Source organism: Odontesthes bonariensis, chromosome 24, assembly GCF_027942865.1.
Source record: "Odontesthes bonariensis isolate fOdoBon6 chromosome 24, fOdoBon6.hap1, whole genome shotgun sequence".
In the NCBI taxonomy this organism is placed as follows: domain Eukaryota; kingdom Metazoa; phylum Chordata; class Actinopteri; order Atheriniformes; family Atherinopsidae; genus Odontesthes; species Odontesthes bonariensis.
The window spans coordinates 29704423-29719005 of NC_134529.1; the positions used below are offsets into that span (position 1 = coordinate 29704423).

The following is a 14583-nucleotide window of genomic DNA, read 5'->3' on the forward strand; positions in this document are numbered from 1 at the left end:
ATTTGTGATTCCACTGGATGATTCCTGGACATCTTTGTTGGTTACCCGGGTTCCGTTCATGACACGAGGGTCATGAAAAACAGCACCTGCTACAAGCCGAGGCGGTACCCTCCACCAGGCTACGTTCTCCTTGGGGATGGTGGCTACCCATGTCTAGACACACCCATCAGTCTCATGCCTCCGTACAAGGAACCAGTCAGTGGACCAATACAGGGGCGCTACAACTACTACCATGCCAAGGGTCGTAGTATAATTGAGCAAGCCTTTGGGGTAATGAAGACCAGGTGGCGGTGTACCCTTTTCAAGGCACTGGAAGTGAGGCCAGTGTTTGCTCCTCAGGTTATTGCATCCTGTGCCTTTCTCCACAATGTGTGTCTGGACAATGGGGACCTGCTTGAGCCAGATGAGGATGTGGCAGAGGACAACCTGGATCCCCAACCTCCCCGAGAGCCCCTTGCAGTTAATGAGGCGAGTGAAAATGCAATGCGGGACAGATTGGCAGCCCTGGTGTCACAGTATTGATGTGCAATGCATAAAGGTTTTGGTGGCTTTTTTAATGCTGGCTTTTTTTTTTTAAAAATCAAAATTTTATGCCAGGCCTGGAAATGCAACAAGGGACAGATTAGCAGCCCAGGTCTCACTGTAGAGCTGTGCGATGTATATATTTTTTGTGACTTTAAATGCTGAAACACTGAAGACTTGTTTAAAATAAATTGTTAAGATGTTATTTTTTTGTTTGAGAATGTACCCCAATTTTTTTGTTATCCCTTGTATAATAAATCTCTTCATACCAATATCCGTTCCAGTCGTTCATATGATGTTGATGTGATAATCATGCTCACAAACCTTTTGTCCTTAATTTCTTTTAATAGTAATAGTGCAAATAACAGCTTAAAATGTCTGGTGGTGCAAATATGTATATGGAATATAAACAGAAATGAAATGAACATAAAAAGACAACAGTGCAATAAAATAACAATATGAATATAAACGGGCAACAGTGCAATCATGGAGAACAAGATGGTGGGGTGACCGGAGCAGGAACAGCGAAGGTGCATGGCACATCGGAGGTGCTGGGCTCAGTGATGTTCTGGGGGAACAAGACACGACATGACATTATAGCATGCACTTTCATCCATTGTAAAAAATTAAAAAAAAAGGTGTTTTAGAATGCGGTAGTGGTGGCTGTGTGTACAATAGGTGCATGGCGCATCAACTCACCTTACAGTTTGTCAATCATGCGCTCAAACAGAGCTAAAAAGCGCTCCGTTTTCTGCTCCGTCTCTTCGTGGCGCTTCTGCTCTTTCAGGCTCTCCTGAAGCAGGAAATCCATTACAGGATTGGACTTCCTACTTCTTATTGGGTATGGGGATGGGGATGGTGGAGGACGAGAGCATGGTGAGGTGACCGCAGCAGGCATGGCGAAGGTGCATGGCGCATCGGAGGTGCTGGGCTCAGCATCGTTCTGGGGGAACAAGACACAACATGACATTATAGCATGCACTGTAACAAAAAAGGTGTTACAGAATTAAGTAGTGGTGGCTGTGTGTACAATACATGTATGTATTTTTAAAAAACATACCATGCACATTCATTCTTAAAGACCAATAGATACATAAATAATACATGGCTGTATGTTTACCAAAGCATACAAGCATACATCCTCCTCTGCACATGCTTCCACCAAGAGCGGAGGGTCCATTGCTGCTCTTCCTCCCAGCAGCTCGTGCATGTCCTCATAATATTGCCACGTCGTGGCGGTCTCCTGGCCTTCATCAGTTCCACCCCCAGTGGAGGGAGTTCTCAGCTGCTGCAGGAAGCAAAATAATTAAAACTCAATGGCAATTATAAATGCATTTCATTGCTCACTGATGATATTTCAAGAGCACATAGTATTCCTCTACTTAAAGGACATTACTTCCTGTGTACCTTGTACTTCTTTTTCAGATTCTCCCATTTTTTGGAGACCTGCTGGGAGGACACCCCAGCTCCTTTATCAGCTTCCTGTGTTGTAAATACGAGGGATAACGTCAGTTAACGCCTTAAATGCACTAAAACAAACCATTGTGAGCGACCTATGACCTAAAATAAATTACTCACTCCCACTGTTGTTTGGCCGAGGCTTTGGATTTTAGGAAACAGGTTTCGTTTTCGGCGCGAAACCGGATCAGGGCCTTTGTTTCAGCTTGAGTCCCTGTGAATCACAGTCACGTATATGAATACTTGTGATAATAGGTAGCGAAATGACCCTCAAATGACGCTCAAAAGGAACTTCTCTATGGTTAACCAACTACATTGCTTGTAAATACTCGAGTTACAATTTCAAAAACGACAAGTGTGTTGTTTTACGACTGTCGCAGCACCTTCACATGCATTGACCGATTACTCCATGTAAATAGCGACTTTTCCCATGTGCGTTTATAACAGAAAACAACTACACATTGCCACCATGTTAAACTCACACAATACACCAGTTGGTTGTGATAACAACAGTTAAATTATGGCAAAAAAAATAGAGGTACTTACATTTGTGTGGTGCTCTCTTTGCTGCTTCTGCCATTTTTAGAAAGACTCAAGTTCTCCCGGTAGTCGCGTTGTACTCTGGGAAATATATCATACCCCTTTGAACGGAGTCTGCCTGGCCGAACCCCTACGTTTCAGCCCTCCCCCTTACCCCTACGTCTCGGCCTTAACGTGATTTGGGACACCCCTACCCCTACACGTGAACGCGCAAAACGGAGGGGAAGGGGGAAGGGGTAGGGCCAAGGGGTGAAATGGGATTGGGCCATTTTTTTTCTATAATGTGTCCCTGTTGGAAAACTGTATATAGATTTTCATTTTGAGTAAACAACATTTTATAGACAGACATGTAGTGTGTGAACTCTCTCAATCAGAGCCTCTTCCGTCAACAGGAGGCTACCTCACGAGAGACATGACGTCACGTGACATTTCAAAATTCCAACCTGTTAGTAAGCTAGGCTTTGCTGTTGCATACAACTTCATTTCACTTTCGAAAGAAATACTGGACTATGTTTGTAAAAAAACGGCAACGAAATTGTGAATTTCCAGAGCGTGTTACTCCACACTCGGCAATCAACTCCTACGGACTCACGTGACGTGATGTCTCGCGTGAGGTAGCCTCCTGTTGACGGAAGAGGCTCTGATTCAGCAGCAGAGAAGAGCAGGTACTGGCTTGATTAAATTAATTCTGGACTCTATATCCGACCACATGAAGACCTCGGGACACTTCGGTTTGGCTTTAGGGATCCTCTACTCACTACCACGTAAGTGTTATGTTGTTTGGAGCTGTAGAAGAGGTATAAAAATAGCGTTTTGTAGCGGCGAGATGATATGCCCCTCTGACTTTCAGGCTAATGACTTTTGGCTAAAAACGGTCAAATCGAAATTCTCAAAACATATCCGAATGACATGATTTTGATGTCAACTCAACGTATGTACTCCCAATCATCCCGTAAATTAATCTAAAGTGCATTTTACTCCGGATTATCCCTTTAACTGCTCCTATTTGTAACCAACTCTTGTGTTTGTAATGGCAACTCGTCATAAAAGATATTAAAAATTGTCAAAAATACAAAGATAATCTACTCAAGCAGCACAGCTTCAACAGCAATACAGAAAAATCTTTCAAAATTCACAGTTTTAAGGGGGAAAAAGATTATAAAATAGCTACTGCAGCTCGCTGCCAACTTTGGTGAGACACATTCAAGCAAAAGAAAAGGATGTCATCAAAGTAAGTAGCCAAGTACTAAGTGTTTATGTACCCTGACATAAAGAAGCCAGTCACAGTGTGTCACACACACACACACACACACACACACACACAAAGAGATGCACATAAGAAAGTCAGTTTTGTTGTTTTTTTTCTTCTTTTTTTTGTACTGTCTTAAGAATATTAAAAGTTGATTGAGTTTACATACAATCATATAATGTCGTTTAACACACATTCTGCAGAGACAAATAAAGGAAAAGGAAAACTAAGTGATGGTTACTCATGCAGGATACAGTATGAATTATCAGATATCACAAAAAGCATTTTGATCAAAGCTTAAGCTTAAGCGGAAGATTAAACAAAATGTGCTGAGATAGGACAAGGATGGCAAAGACCAGCCAAATGCATCCATGTGCACAGATAATACCAATAAATCAAACCATAAAAAGCAAGTAAACCATAAAATCCTATTAACAAAGAAATTACAAAGATTCCAACGGTCCCAGAAAAGCTCTGTGGACTCTAAAGAAAGATTACATTCCCAAAGATTTTGGTCTAAAGTCATCACCGAATAAAAATAAGTCTTTTTGTAGCAAAATGTCTCTTTGGATGGCACAGATGCTTTCAAGAAGCATTTATAAAGAAATTTCTAAATAGAGTAATGAGTAAGCATAATAAAACATTTAAATACTAATATGTGTAAGAGTATGAGAAAACATGCAAATGCTAGGTCTGACTTACTCTTTGCACTAAAAAAAGGCATCTCTGGTTTTGTGCAGCAATTTCGCAATTTTGCAAGAGCCCTGTGATGGACTGGTGACCCGTCCAGGGTCTCACCCAACGACAGCTGGGATAGCCCCCCCCCCCCGTCCGAATTGGATAAAACTGGCACAGAAAATGGATGGATGAATGAAATTTCGTTCAAGAGCAAAGCTTTTGAGAGGTTCAACTATGCTGAGATTTAGAAGTTTTCTCAGTGATTGTCTCGTTCCACCTCTAACACTCTGATGTAGGGATGGGGATAGCAGGGCACACAACATGTGAGGGGTTGTATGACAAAAAACATCAGTCTACAGCAACATGTGGATAAGACTGTTTTCAAAAAAGTTTTTCACTATGGCTGTGAGCAGTGAGAGTCACATGTTCAGATGCTTCCACTATCTGCAGGATTCGGGGACGTGTGATGGTAAGCAAACACGATGAACACCATTTGGCCTTCAGCAAAAGAAACCCCTAACCCTCGACAAACATCTGTCAATTATGGACTAATATTCCCTAACAAAGCAAAAAATAAATACAACCAACACCTTCCTCCTAAAGGTTAAAGGACAAGGCACAGAGTTGATGATCAACTGGACTTAACTCTCCTGATGGTCATATAGTCAATTATTAGTCACAGTGCCATACAAATGGAGCAGGCTGAGTCTCTGAAGTGATAAGATACGCTGGGTAAATGTTTGATGGCAGTGGACACATGCTCAAGACTTCTGGGGCTTCTTAAAGCATCCATCCAAGCAGGTGATGTGTTGTTGCCTTGGTGACAGCTGCTTTATGGCCTGGACCATGTAAGTTTTTAGATTGTGAATCAGGGCATCATAAATGTCAAATAACGAAAAAGTTTCAAAATAACTCCCTCTACTCACTTTAAAAGCAATTCCATAATGTGAAGGATATAATCAGTCACTATGGACATGCACCAAAACACCATGGATATATGAAACCAGAGTAACATCACAACAGTGACCGCAGCTGCATTTATGGTGGCTGTGACAGTTATTAAAGGAAGAGTTGAACAATTTAGGCAGTTGCAAAACTGTCTATGAATTTCTTTTTTTTTTTTTTAAGTGAGAGACATTTAAAAAGGCAAACTATGAATGCAAAACATTGAAGAGCAATTTCAGACACAGTCTGAATGCAAGCAACCTGTTGAATTAGTCTCAGTACCAGTTTTAGGAACAATGGGGCCCCATGGGTTGTGGGCCCCAACGCACACTCTGTTTTGTTGACATGTTTTTCATAATTAATCAGTGGGAGTTAAAAGGTAGGAGCTAATTTATCATTTCAGTTCATACTGTGCTTCAGTGGTGCAAACATTCAGTTAAACACCACAAGCTAAGACTGCTTTCCTGGATGGAGCTTTAGGACTGTGTCAGCATTTCAGATGGAATGGAATTCCACAAGCTCCATCCCTTCAAGTGCCTGCTCATCTTTACAGGTTAGACCCCAGACCAAGATAAAAACCCTGATTTCTCCGACCACCTCCCTGAAATGACAGTTACCGAATGTCCCTTTAAAACACTGTGAATAGATTATTAAATCCATATGTGCAGTTCTGACATGCTTTAAGACTGGCTGAGTGATCCTGGGTGGATTAACCCTGGAGGAAACCCTTTGTACACATCTGTACGGATAAAAATAAAGGTAAATCAAGTTCTTAACCTTCATGGGAGCCTTCCTCTCTTGGTTTTAGTCAATCAATGTTCTATTTTAAATCCCACCTACATACAAAACTATATAGTGTTAAGAAGTGATTGTAAATAGTAGTTTAGGCTCACATAAGCACAAGGAATGTGAAGGGGGATGGTGTTTTGGTAGGAAAAGTGATTAACGACTCATCTTAAGAATGAGCAGCTTTATGGTGAGTTCAGCTGTCCCTTCAGTCATTTTGAAAATCAAGTAGTTTTAATATAATGCATAGTTCTTTAAGATCCCATTCTTCTTCCACTGTACTTCAACATAGGACTTTGATGTACAGTATGTCATTGCTTTGGAATTTAGTCCTACTGAAGGCAGTCATTACAATTTTGGTTGAACACGAACAGACAGCATGTGAACACTGCCGGTCAGTGGTGGCCTCAGACTGACCCCGCAAGTGTCTCTTTCAGTCTGTTCAGGGGGGCACTTAGAGGACAGAATCTCCAATTTTGTTTTTCACATCTTCCTGAGCCTTCTCATGCTCAATCATATTCTGGGTGGCGTCCTTCTCCGTGGTCACGGCCTTTTCCTTTTCTCTTCTCTTGTTCTTGGCCTCCACCCAGGGGATCAAACATAGCAAGATCCCTCCGATGATGGGGGGGATACCAGCCAGGTAGAAGGCCACATCATAGCTGCCGAGTTTGTCCCTGAGGAAACCTGCAATCACATACAGGAAGAGAAAAAACACAGTTGTCATCATGGCTCTGAAGTGAATGAAACCCCGTAAGACCCCCTGAGGGGTAGCAAGCGTTCACAGGGCAGCGCAGTTGGGATTCAGCTTTATGCTTTGACCCACAATCATGATGTGTTCATTCTGGATCATGTGATGGCCGAAAATAAACTGGGTTATCTGGGGGGAGAGCTGTGAGTTTATTCTTAGCTGGTTGAAAGATGCTAATGCAACTGTCTTGAGTTTAGAATCACTTGAAATTTCATGCTGAGACTAAACATAACTGAGTGGAAGTTGACACTTAAATACAAAGCAGGCTCCTGTAACAATGCAGCAAAGACATTGTTGTCGAACATCAATATTATTCATCACCTGTAAAACTGAAGCTCACACAAAGCTTCTGTGATATAAACACTTTTCACATGTGGCCGGTTGGTTAACATGAATCCCGAGTAAACAATAAATATACAAACATTTCAAAAGAACCTGGTTAGATATTTAATATAAAGGTTATCCACTTGAACATATATCCTTGTTTTTATCTTTGACAGACAGCCTCTTATTCTACCCGACCCATCCGCAGGACTAATCCTAACCCGAATCCAGTTCCAGCCTGAACCATTAACTTGTAAGGTGCAACATTTTGGTCCTCACAATGATATCAGACCCCACAAGTATAGTGTGCTCCTGGTTTTCAGCCTCAAGAAGTCCAGAAAGAATGAGCATCTCTTTTTATCTGTCACACACACACACATATTTTTCAAAGGAAAATGAATTCCTTGTGTTTGGGGTTAAAAACTGCTCACATGAGCTAAAGCACATGTTGCTGATATGAATATAGAACTTAAAGAACTATGGGAAGCCTATAAGATTTCACAATGCACACCTATGTTCTAGTATTAATGAAGGTCAAGCATGTTCCATGTTCATGCACTGAGTGAACAGAGTTTTTCTACTGCTCAGCCTGCACGTTCAGGAAAAATAAACCCCAGATGGTGCTTCACAGTATCTGTGAGAATGAACTAATAGCTGTCCAATTTTTTTAATTAGATCAGATATTACCAGTAAATATGAAAAAAATGATTATAACACAAGGACTGACAGGATTTATTCATTTTTCAGACTTGAATATTTTGATGACTTGGATTGCCTGCAATGTCAATGTCACTACAATGTCACTAGAATTTACCTGCAATAGGGGGACCAACAACCATGGGAACAGACATCAGGCCAAGCAGGAAGCCGATGGCCTGGGACACATCTTTGGCCCCAACCAGCTCAAAGGCAATAGGGGCCATGATGCAGATGAAGCAGCCGTCAAACAGCCCCATCAGCAGACACACAGCAATCAGGCCGCCAAAGATGTTGCACAGGGGGATCATCATGGACATGATGCCGATAACCAAGAAGGAAGCCACCTAGAAGGGAGGAAGGATTTATTTCATTTTTTAAATTCATTTTATTTAATTGCAATTCATTTCATTTCATTATATTTTTGCTAGCTTGACGGTTTGATACTTTTTATCAAGTCATTCATGATAATTTGAATTTTCTAATTCAGAAGAGTTGTGTCTCCTAAGTACAAATATTTAGAAACTAAATCTAATTTCAACCTCAATTGAGAAAATGCCATAATCAGAACAAACAAATGTGCATATGTTAGGAATGCATATTTTTTTTAATTTCCCCCACTAGGGGATGAATAAAGTATTTTTCTATTCTTCTTTCCTCTATATGAGCTATGTGATCGATCAAAATATCAATATAGATTCAGTATTGTACGAGATCACATAAAGGAATAAGTTAAATCTAATCATTAAACATTTCACTTGTCTGGAACTTCTTTGCTCTAATGCTTTCCCCACCATTTAGAGATGTAACTCCATCTAATCCCTGCACATGCACAGCCATACACAAGACTTTGTTGTCATGCAGGAGAAGTCAGCAAAGACACCATCAGAAGCAACCAAAAATGGGATAATATAGGGTCATGTTAAAGGATACAACATGAGGTTAGCCTAACCCAAGGCCTGCATATTTCTTTAAACCATTGATGAAACTATGTATCAAATATATAAAAGAATAATATAAAATAAAAAGTTATATATTTGATCATTGATATTTAATAAAGATGTATTACCTATTATAACTATGTCATTTCTTATAGATAATATAAGAATATAGTAATTGCAATACAAGCTAACCAGTTAATATTTACCAATGTAATAGCAACAATTTTTTTTCTCTGAGTTCTCTTCAGGGTTCTCTGCAGACGGTAAAAGGCAGGGCGGTGTTTACTCTTGTCTCTTGCTTGTACATTTTCTTTTCTTGCTCTCTCTGATAGTGTTGACCTTTAGGTTTTCTGCTTCTAAATTCAGACAAAACTGAAGTTGTTATCTTTGAACCTGAGCGTTTCAGGGAGAAACTGTCTAGATGGTATTTCCTTGGCTTCTAGTTCTACAGTGAGGAACCTTGGAGTTATTTTTGACCAGAACTTATCATTTGACTCGCATATAAAACAGGTTTCTAGGACTGCCTTCTTTCACCTTCGTAATATTGTTAAAATCAGGAACATCTTGTCTCAGAGTGATGCAGAAAAACTGCTCCATCCATTTGTTACTTCAGGATTGGACTGCTGTAATTCTTTATTATTGGGCTGTCCCACATATTCTCTGAAAAGCCTTCAGTTGATCCAAAATGCTGCAGCCAGAGTTCTGATGAGAACTAACAGGAGAGATCATATTTCTGTAGTTTTAGCTTCTCTTCATTGGCTCCCTGTTAAATTCAAGTATTTTTCAGAGCACGGTACTTTGTTTTTGCTGTGAAAGTGAGTTGACCCTTTTCAGCTTCCCCAATGAGCCAGCAATCTTGGATGTGGATGTGGTTTGTTTATTTCTGGACAGCAACACAGTTGGGAAACGGTTTGGATTTGTTGAAATGGTCATGCCATGTCCACTTTATTTTTCTCTCTCTCAGCAGGTATCCCTGGCCTGGTGTTACGGTGCTTGTTGTCCCCTCTTTTCTGTCCTCTCAGCCCCCAGCTGGTCGAGGCGGATGGCTGCCCTTCCTGGTTCTGGTTCTAATGGAGGTTTCTTCCTGTTCAAAGGGAGTTTTTTCTCTCCACAGTCGCCTCAGGCACGCTCAGGGATTGGACTGAAGACAAGTTTCGGAAGGCAATCTGTTGGTTTCCTTTTTTCTTGTAATTTGGCGCCACATAAATAAATGGAATACAATTGCTCTGAACTGAATTGTTGTCTTGGGTCTCTACACTGCATCTGTCATGAGGGTTTTTTCTTAAAATTCATCTTTATTTATCATAGTAAAGTATCTTTTCACTGTTGGTGCATAATGTGGTTCCATGACAAAAGAAGAAAAAACCTGAATGGTCCAGTGCAGTTTCAGGAATGTGCACAATGATTATGGTACACCATCAAAGACTCACAAGCACATGGTTTTAAGCTTCATACACTTCTTTAAATTCAATCAACTTTGTCCTTGTCTTTTCTCTTTTTGTTGGTAGATTTTGATCAAATTTCTTACACACTTAGGGATGTTACATGTCTAAATGTATTACTGATCTGGACTTTATCTCAGAATTTAAGACTAGTTCAATCAAAAGCCTTTTAGGACCCCCTTAAGCTCTTTTTGAAGATCTCCTGGTAACTAACCATCATGTGATCATTTAAAACCTTTTCAGAGAGTTTCATTGGTCTGAGCTTTTACATGTATGTGTAGTCTGCTTGCTTGACCACTGAGGCCACACACTCACCTGCAGGAATACTTTGTTGACTCCCTTGACGTAGTCTGCCGCCCTGCCAAAGATGAGTCGGCCCACCCCAGACGTGATGCCAATGCACATGAGCAGAACCTCTTTGTTGGTGTCTGATCCAAAACGCTCCTCCACATGCTTCATCTAAAGACAACAGATGAACAAATGACCACTTTGTAATTCATTGTGTTTGCAGAAGCATTGCACCATAAATCCCATATAATTCAATCTTATTATGAAGAATTGAGAAGAAAAGAGAAGTGTTAAAGCAACTCCAATGGAAGGCCTTCTGAGTGAAGGAGCTTGTAACTGCTCTAATTCCTTTCAGTTGCATTTGTCAGTTTAATAACTAGCCTGACACTATGGGGAAGGCAGTGGTTTGAGGATCTTACAGCAGGATGAATAGAAAGAATATCTCCACAATTCAATGAGAAACGCATATATATTGTTTCAATTTTTCCTGTTAGAATGGAAATACTTTTTTAGAAAATTAACTATGTGACAGGTATGAATGCCATTTATGTGTAGGAAAACTAATGAGTTAAAACTCTGCAGAAAATAGTGTTAATGGGTGAATGTAAAATGTAAAGTACCTTGACTTATCAACGTGATTACAAGTGTATTCACGTTTATTTGTTTTACAAGAGCAACTGACGCATATCAGCATCCCCACTCACACAAACACACTTATGAAGACATCAGAAATACGACCCCACATCACAAACAGTTGGGACAGTATGGGAACTGAAAGGAAGAAATAAAAAGCAAAAACTTTGGCTTTTATTGCTTTTCAGACAATATGAACTGAAGATACTTCATGTTTTGTCTTGTCAACCTAATTCTATTTGTAAACATACGTGCAGTTTGGCATTTCAGTCCTCCAACACATCAACAAAAAGTTGGGACAGTGGAAATATAGGGCTGGTAATGAGGTAAAGGAAAATAATGATGTCATGTCAAATCAACAGGTCAAGTTAACAGGTGAGTGTAACCATGATCTGGTCCTAAAGCAGCCTCTATGACAGGCTGAGTCTCTGAGGAGATGTTCAGAGGATCTCCAGTTTGTCCACAAATGTGTTCAAAGACAATGGGCCTCATGCAGCAACCGTTCGTACGCACAGATTTGTTCTTAAATCGTGCGTACGAGTGATTTAAGAGAATTTGCGCATTCACCAATCTTTTCATATTTTACGTTTTCTTTCAGGTACGAACAGAATTTACAAGTGATCCAGACCTGTCGTAGGAGTTTCCTAAAATAGTCCGCTGTTATTCCAATCAAGTTTGCTTGACTAATGGATTGTATATTTAATTACTTTGAAGCAAACATAAATAGATATATACATTATACCCCATAATGATGTTGACATTATTCTGTTGGACTTAAATCATGCACTAATTGAAGGTTAATTTGACTCTGTATATAACAAGGTCAATGGGAAGCGATTAGACTGCCAAGGACTGTGCTGCTACAAATATGTTGTGGAGCCACAACTCCAGAGAGAAACACGCCGATCAAACCCAGTTCCCCCACACGTCCAGGTCCTCACCACCCTTGGATTTTTGGCCACTGGAAGCTTTCAGAGGGAGATTGGAGACAGATCGGGGGTGTCCCAGTCCTCTGTGAGTCGTGCGCTCCCCTTGGTCATCAAAGCTCTCATCAGTTTATCACCCATGGTACATCAGATTCCCATACACCGCTGTCCAACAAGTACAGATTAAGAGGGACTTTCATGCCAATGAATTGAATTCCAATTGGCTTGAATTGGACTTACTATCTAAGTGCCTTGAGATGACATTTGTTGTATTTGACGCTATATAAATAAAAATGAATTGAATTTAATTTAATTGAATGCCGTGGCTGGACTGCCAATCATAATTGGAGCAATAGACTGCACACATATACGCATCAAAGCACCCGTGCTGTTGTGGAGCGCACTGAGCTGAAGGCCAGGTGGGTGTGTGTCATGTATGACACGCTTTGTGCTAATGATTCGATTCATTCACCGCCATATATCCAAGGAGAATTACCCTTGCTCAAATAAGGAGCATAACCCAACTATAACTGTAATGGAATTACTCTCATCATGTAGACCCACTGAGTGTTCTGAATACTGTTGCAGAAACCTGAGTCTGATCCTAAGTGAAAGTCTGAAGGTTTTGGCAGCACTGAGGCCAAATGGCCACTTCTCCAAAAAAGACTGGTGTTTCCTTCTGCTCTGTATTGTAGCAGCCATTGCCCAGGCAGGAGTTTGTTGCATCCAACTCTCCACATTTCACCCTAACCACCATACGTTAGTTGTCTTCCATTGTCATAGAAAGTAAAAGCAGCTCTACTTCAGACAGGAAGGAATGCAGGCCAGATGTTGGTTTGGCAGATTATCAGCTGTGGCCATGTCCCTACTCCTGAGCACTAATCTATGAGGCCCTAGGTTTGAGAGCCAGATAGAGGAAGAACCCTGCTGTGTGGAGTCCTGCCAGCTCGTTCCACCTCCAGGCAGGCTGCAGCAGTGGTGTTCATAAGGCCTGTGTGTCTGTTGTCTCTATGTCATCCCATAAGTTTCACTTCCTGCATGATTCACCAGCTTCTCCTTGCTGCCCTCTGCCCCAGCCCGGTCAGGTTGTCTGTTTCTCTGTGCTGAGTGTCTGTCTCAGTTATCATGTGTTTTTCCCTACTTATTTCACCTTTTGATATTAATCATCATTCCTTACTTAGTTTTGGATTTTTACACTTAGCTGCTGCTTAATTTACTTGTTTCTTTTAACAGAGGAATAAGATAACACAGTAAACACGTGACCAAGCAAAGCGGACATATACACCACCTCATGATGAGATCTGTGAGGTGAACAGCGCCCCTCAGGTTTAGCTCACTGCTGTGATGTCACACCGTTACGTTTACTGGACAGATGTGAGGACTTTCTAAGTAAAGGCTTCCTACTGCTACAAGTTGCACTGTGGTGCTGTCTCATATGAAAATTTTCATGCTCAGCATGAAAAATGAAAATGTAAAGAAGGAAAAGGCCATAAAGATGGTCACTAAGTAAAGAATGATGATGCAACAGCTCTGCAGTAATCACACCTCAGCCTTCGTCGTGCCGTTGTGAGTCATGAAGCGGTTGGTCTGAAGCCTGCAGACTGCTGCACTCTCACATTACACACACTAACACATACACACTGACAAGGATCACAGAGCACAAAGGGATTCTTCCCACCAATCACCTGTGTGACTAGAAATAGCTTTGAAATCTGAATGAAATATATATATTTGTGTCAAACTGTGCACAGTTGTTTATCAGAGTTGCATTAAAGAGTCCAGTAGGATGTTGATTGTGTACATGTCTACGATTGTGCTTTCAAGAACTCAACCTCAGGTGAAGTAACTCAGCCTGGCAGCTGCTCCACAACCCTTCCAGAGCAATACATACAAACTGAGCTGATCTAACCTGAGCCCTTTGGCTACACTCGTCTACATTTCTTATATTTCCTATAATGTCAGTCATCTCAGATTCATTCATTTAGAAGACACTTTCATCCAAAGCAACATACAACATAAATGGGGGGGGGGGGTAGCCAATGAGAGAGTGAAACTACTAAAGTATTTAAAGAAAAAGGTGAAACTTGAACCTTTCTCAAACAGAAATATATCTTGTGGCTGTAGATGACTCAACTCTGACTGTCACTAAAATCTGATATTGTTGGATGGATACTTTGAACTAATGCTGAAGCGAGTGATTTTTATCTTTTATTTTCAGCAATGAAAAGATGAAAACCAACAATTAAGAAGTCTGTCTTTCAATAACCCTGATCGACTTTAAATCATTTCCTGAAACATCTGGGAGCCGTAGATTTCTTTCTGCAGCTGATTCATCCACACTTGGTGTGATAGTGATGTCACTATATCAAAGACCACAGAGTCTTTGTTAAACACCAGTCTGAAAAAA

At 40.7% G+C, this 14583-nt stretch overlaps 1 protein-coding gene across 1 annotated transcript in view; it reads right to left on the minus strand.

Annotated features, from left to right (window-relative positions):
* Positions 1-3868: 3868 nt before the first annotated feature.
* slc16a10 (solute carrier family 16 member 10) overlaps positions 3869-14583 on the minus strand; it is a 54291-nt gene continuing 43576 nt past the window's right edge. The window contains exons 4-6 of the mRNA XM_075458975.1: positions 10645-10788; positions 8065-8293; positions 3869-6862 (exon numbers count right to left, since the gene is read on the minus strand). Coding sequence (XP_075315090.1) covers positions 6633-6862; positions 8065-8293; positions 10645-10788 — 603 coding nt within the window. The 3' untranslated portion in view covers positions 3869-6632. The remainder of the gene's footprint in view (positions 6863-8064; positions 8294-10644; positions 10789-14583) is intronic.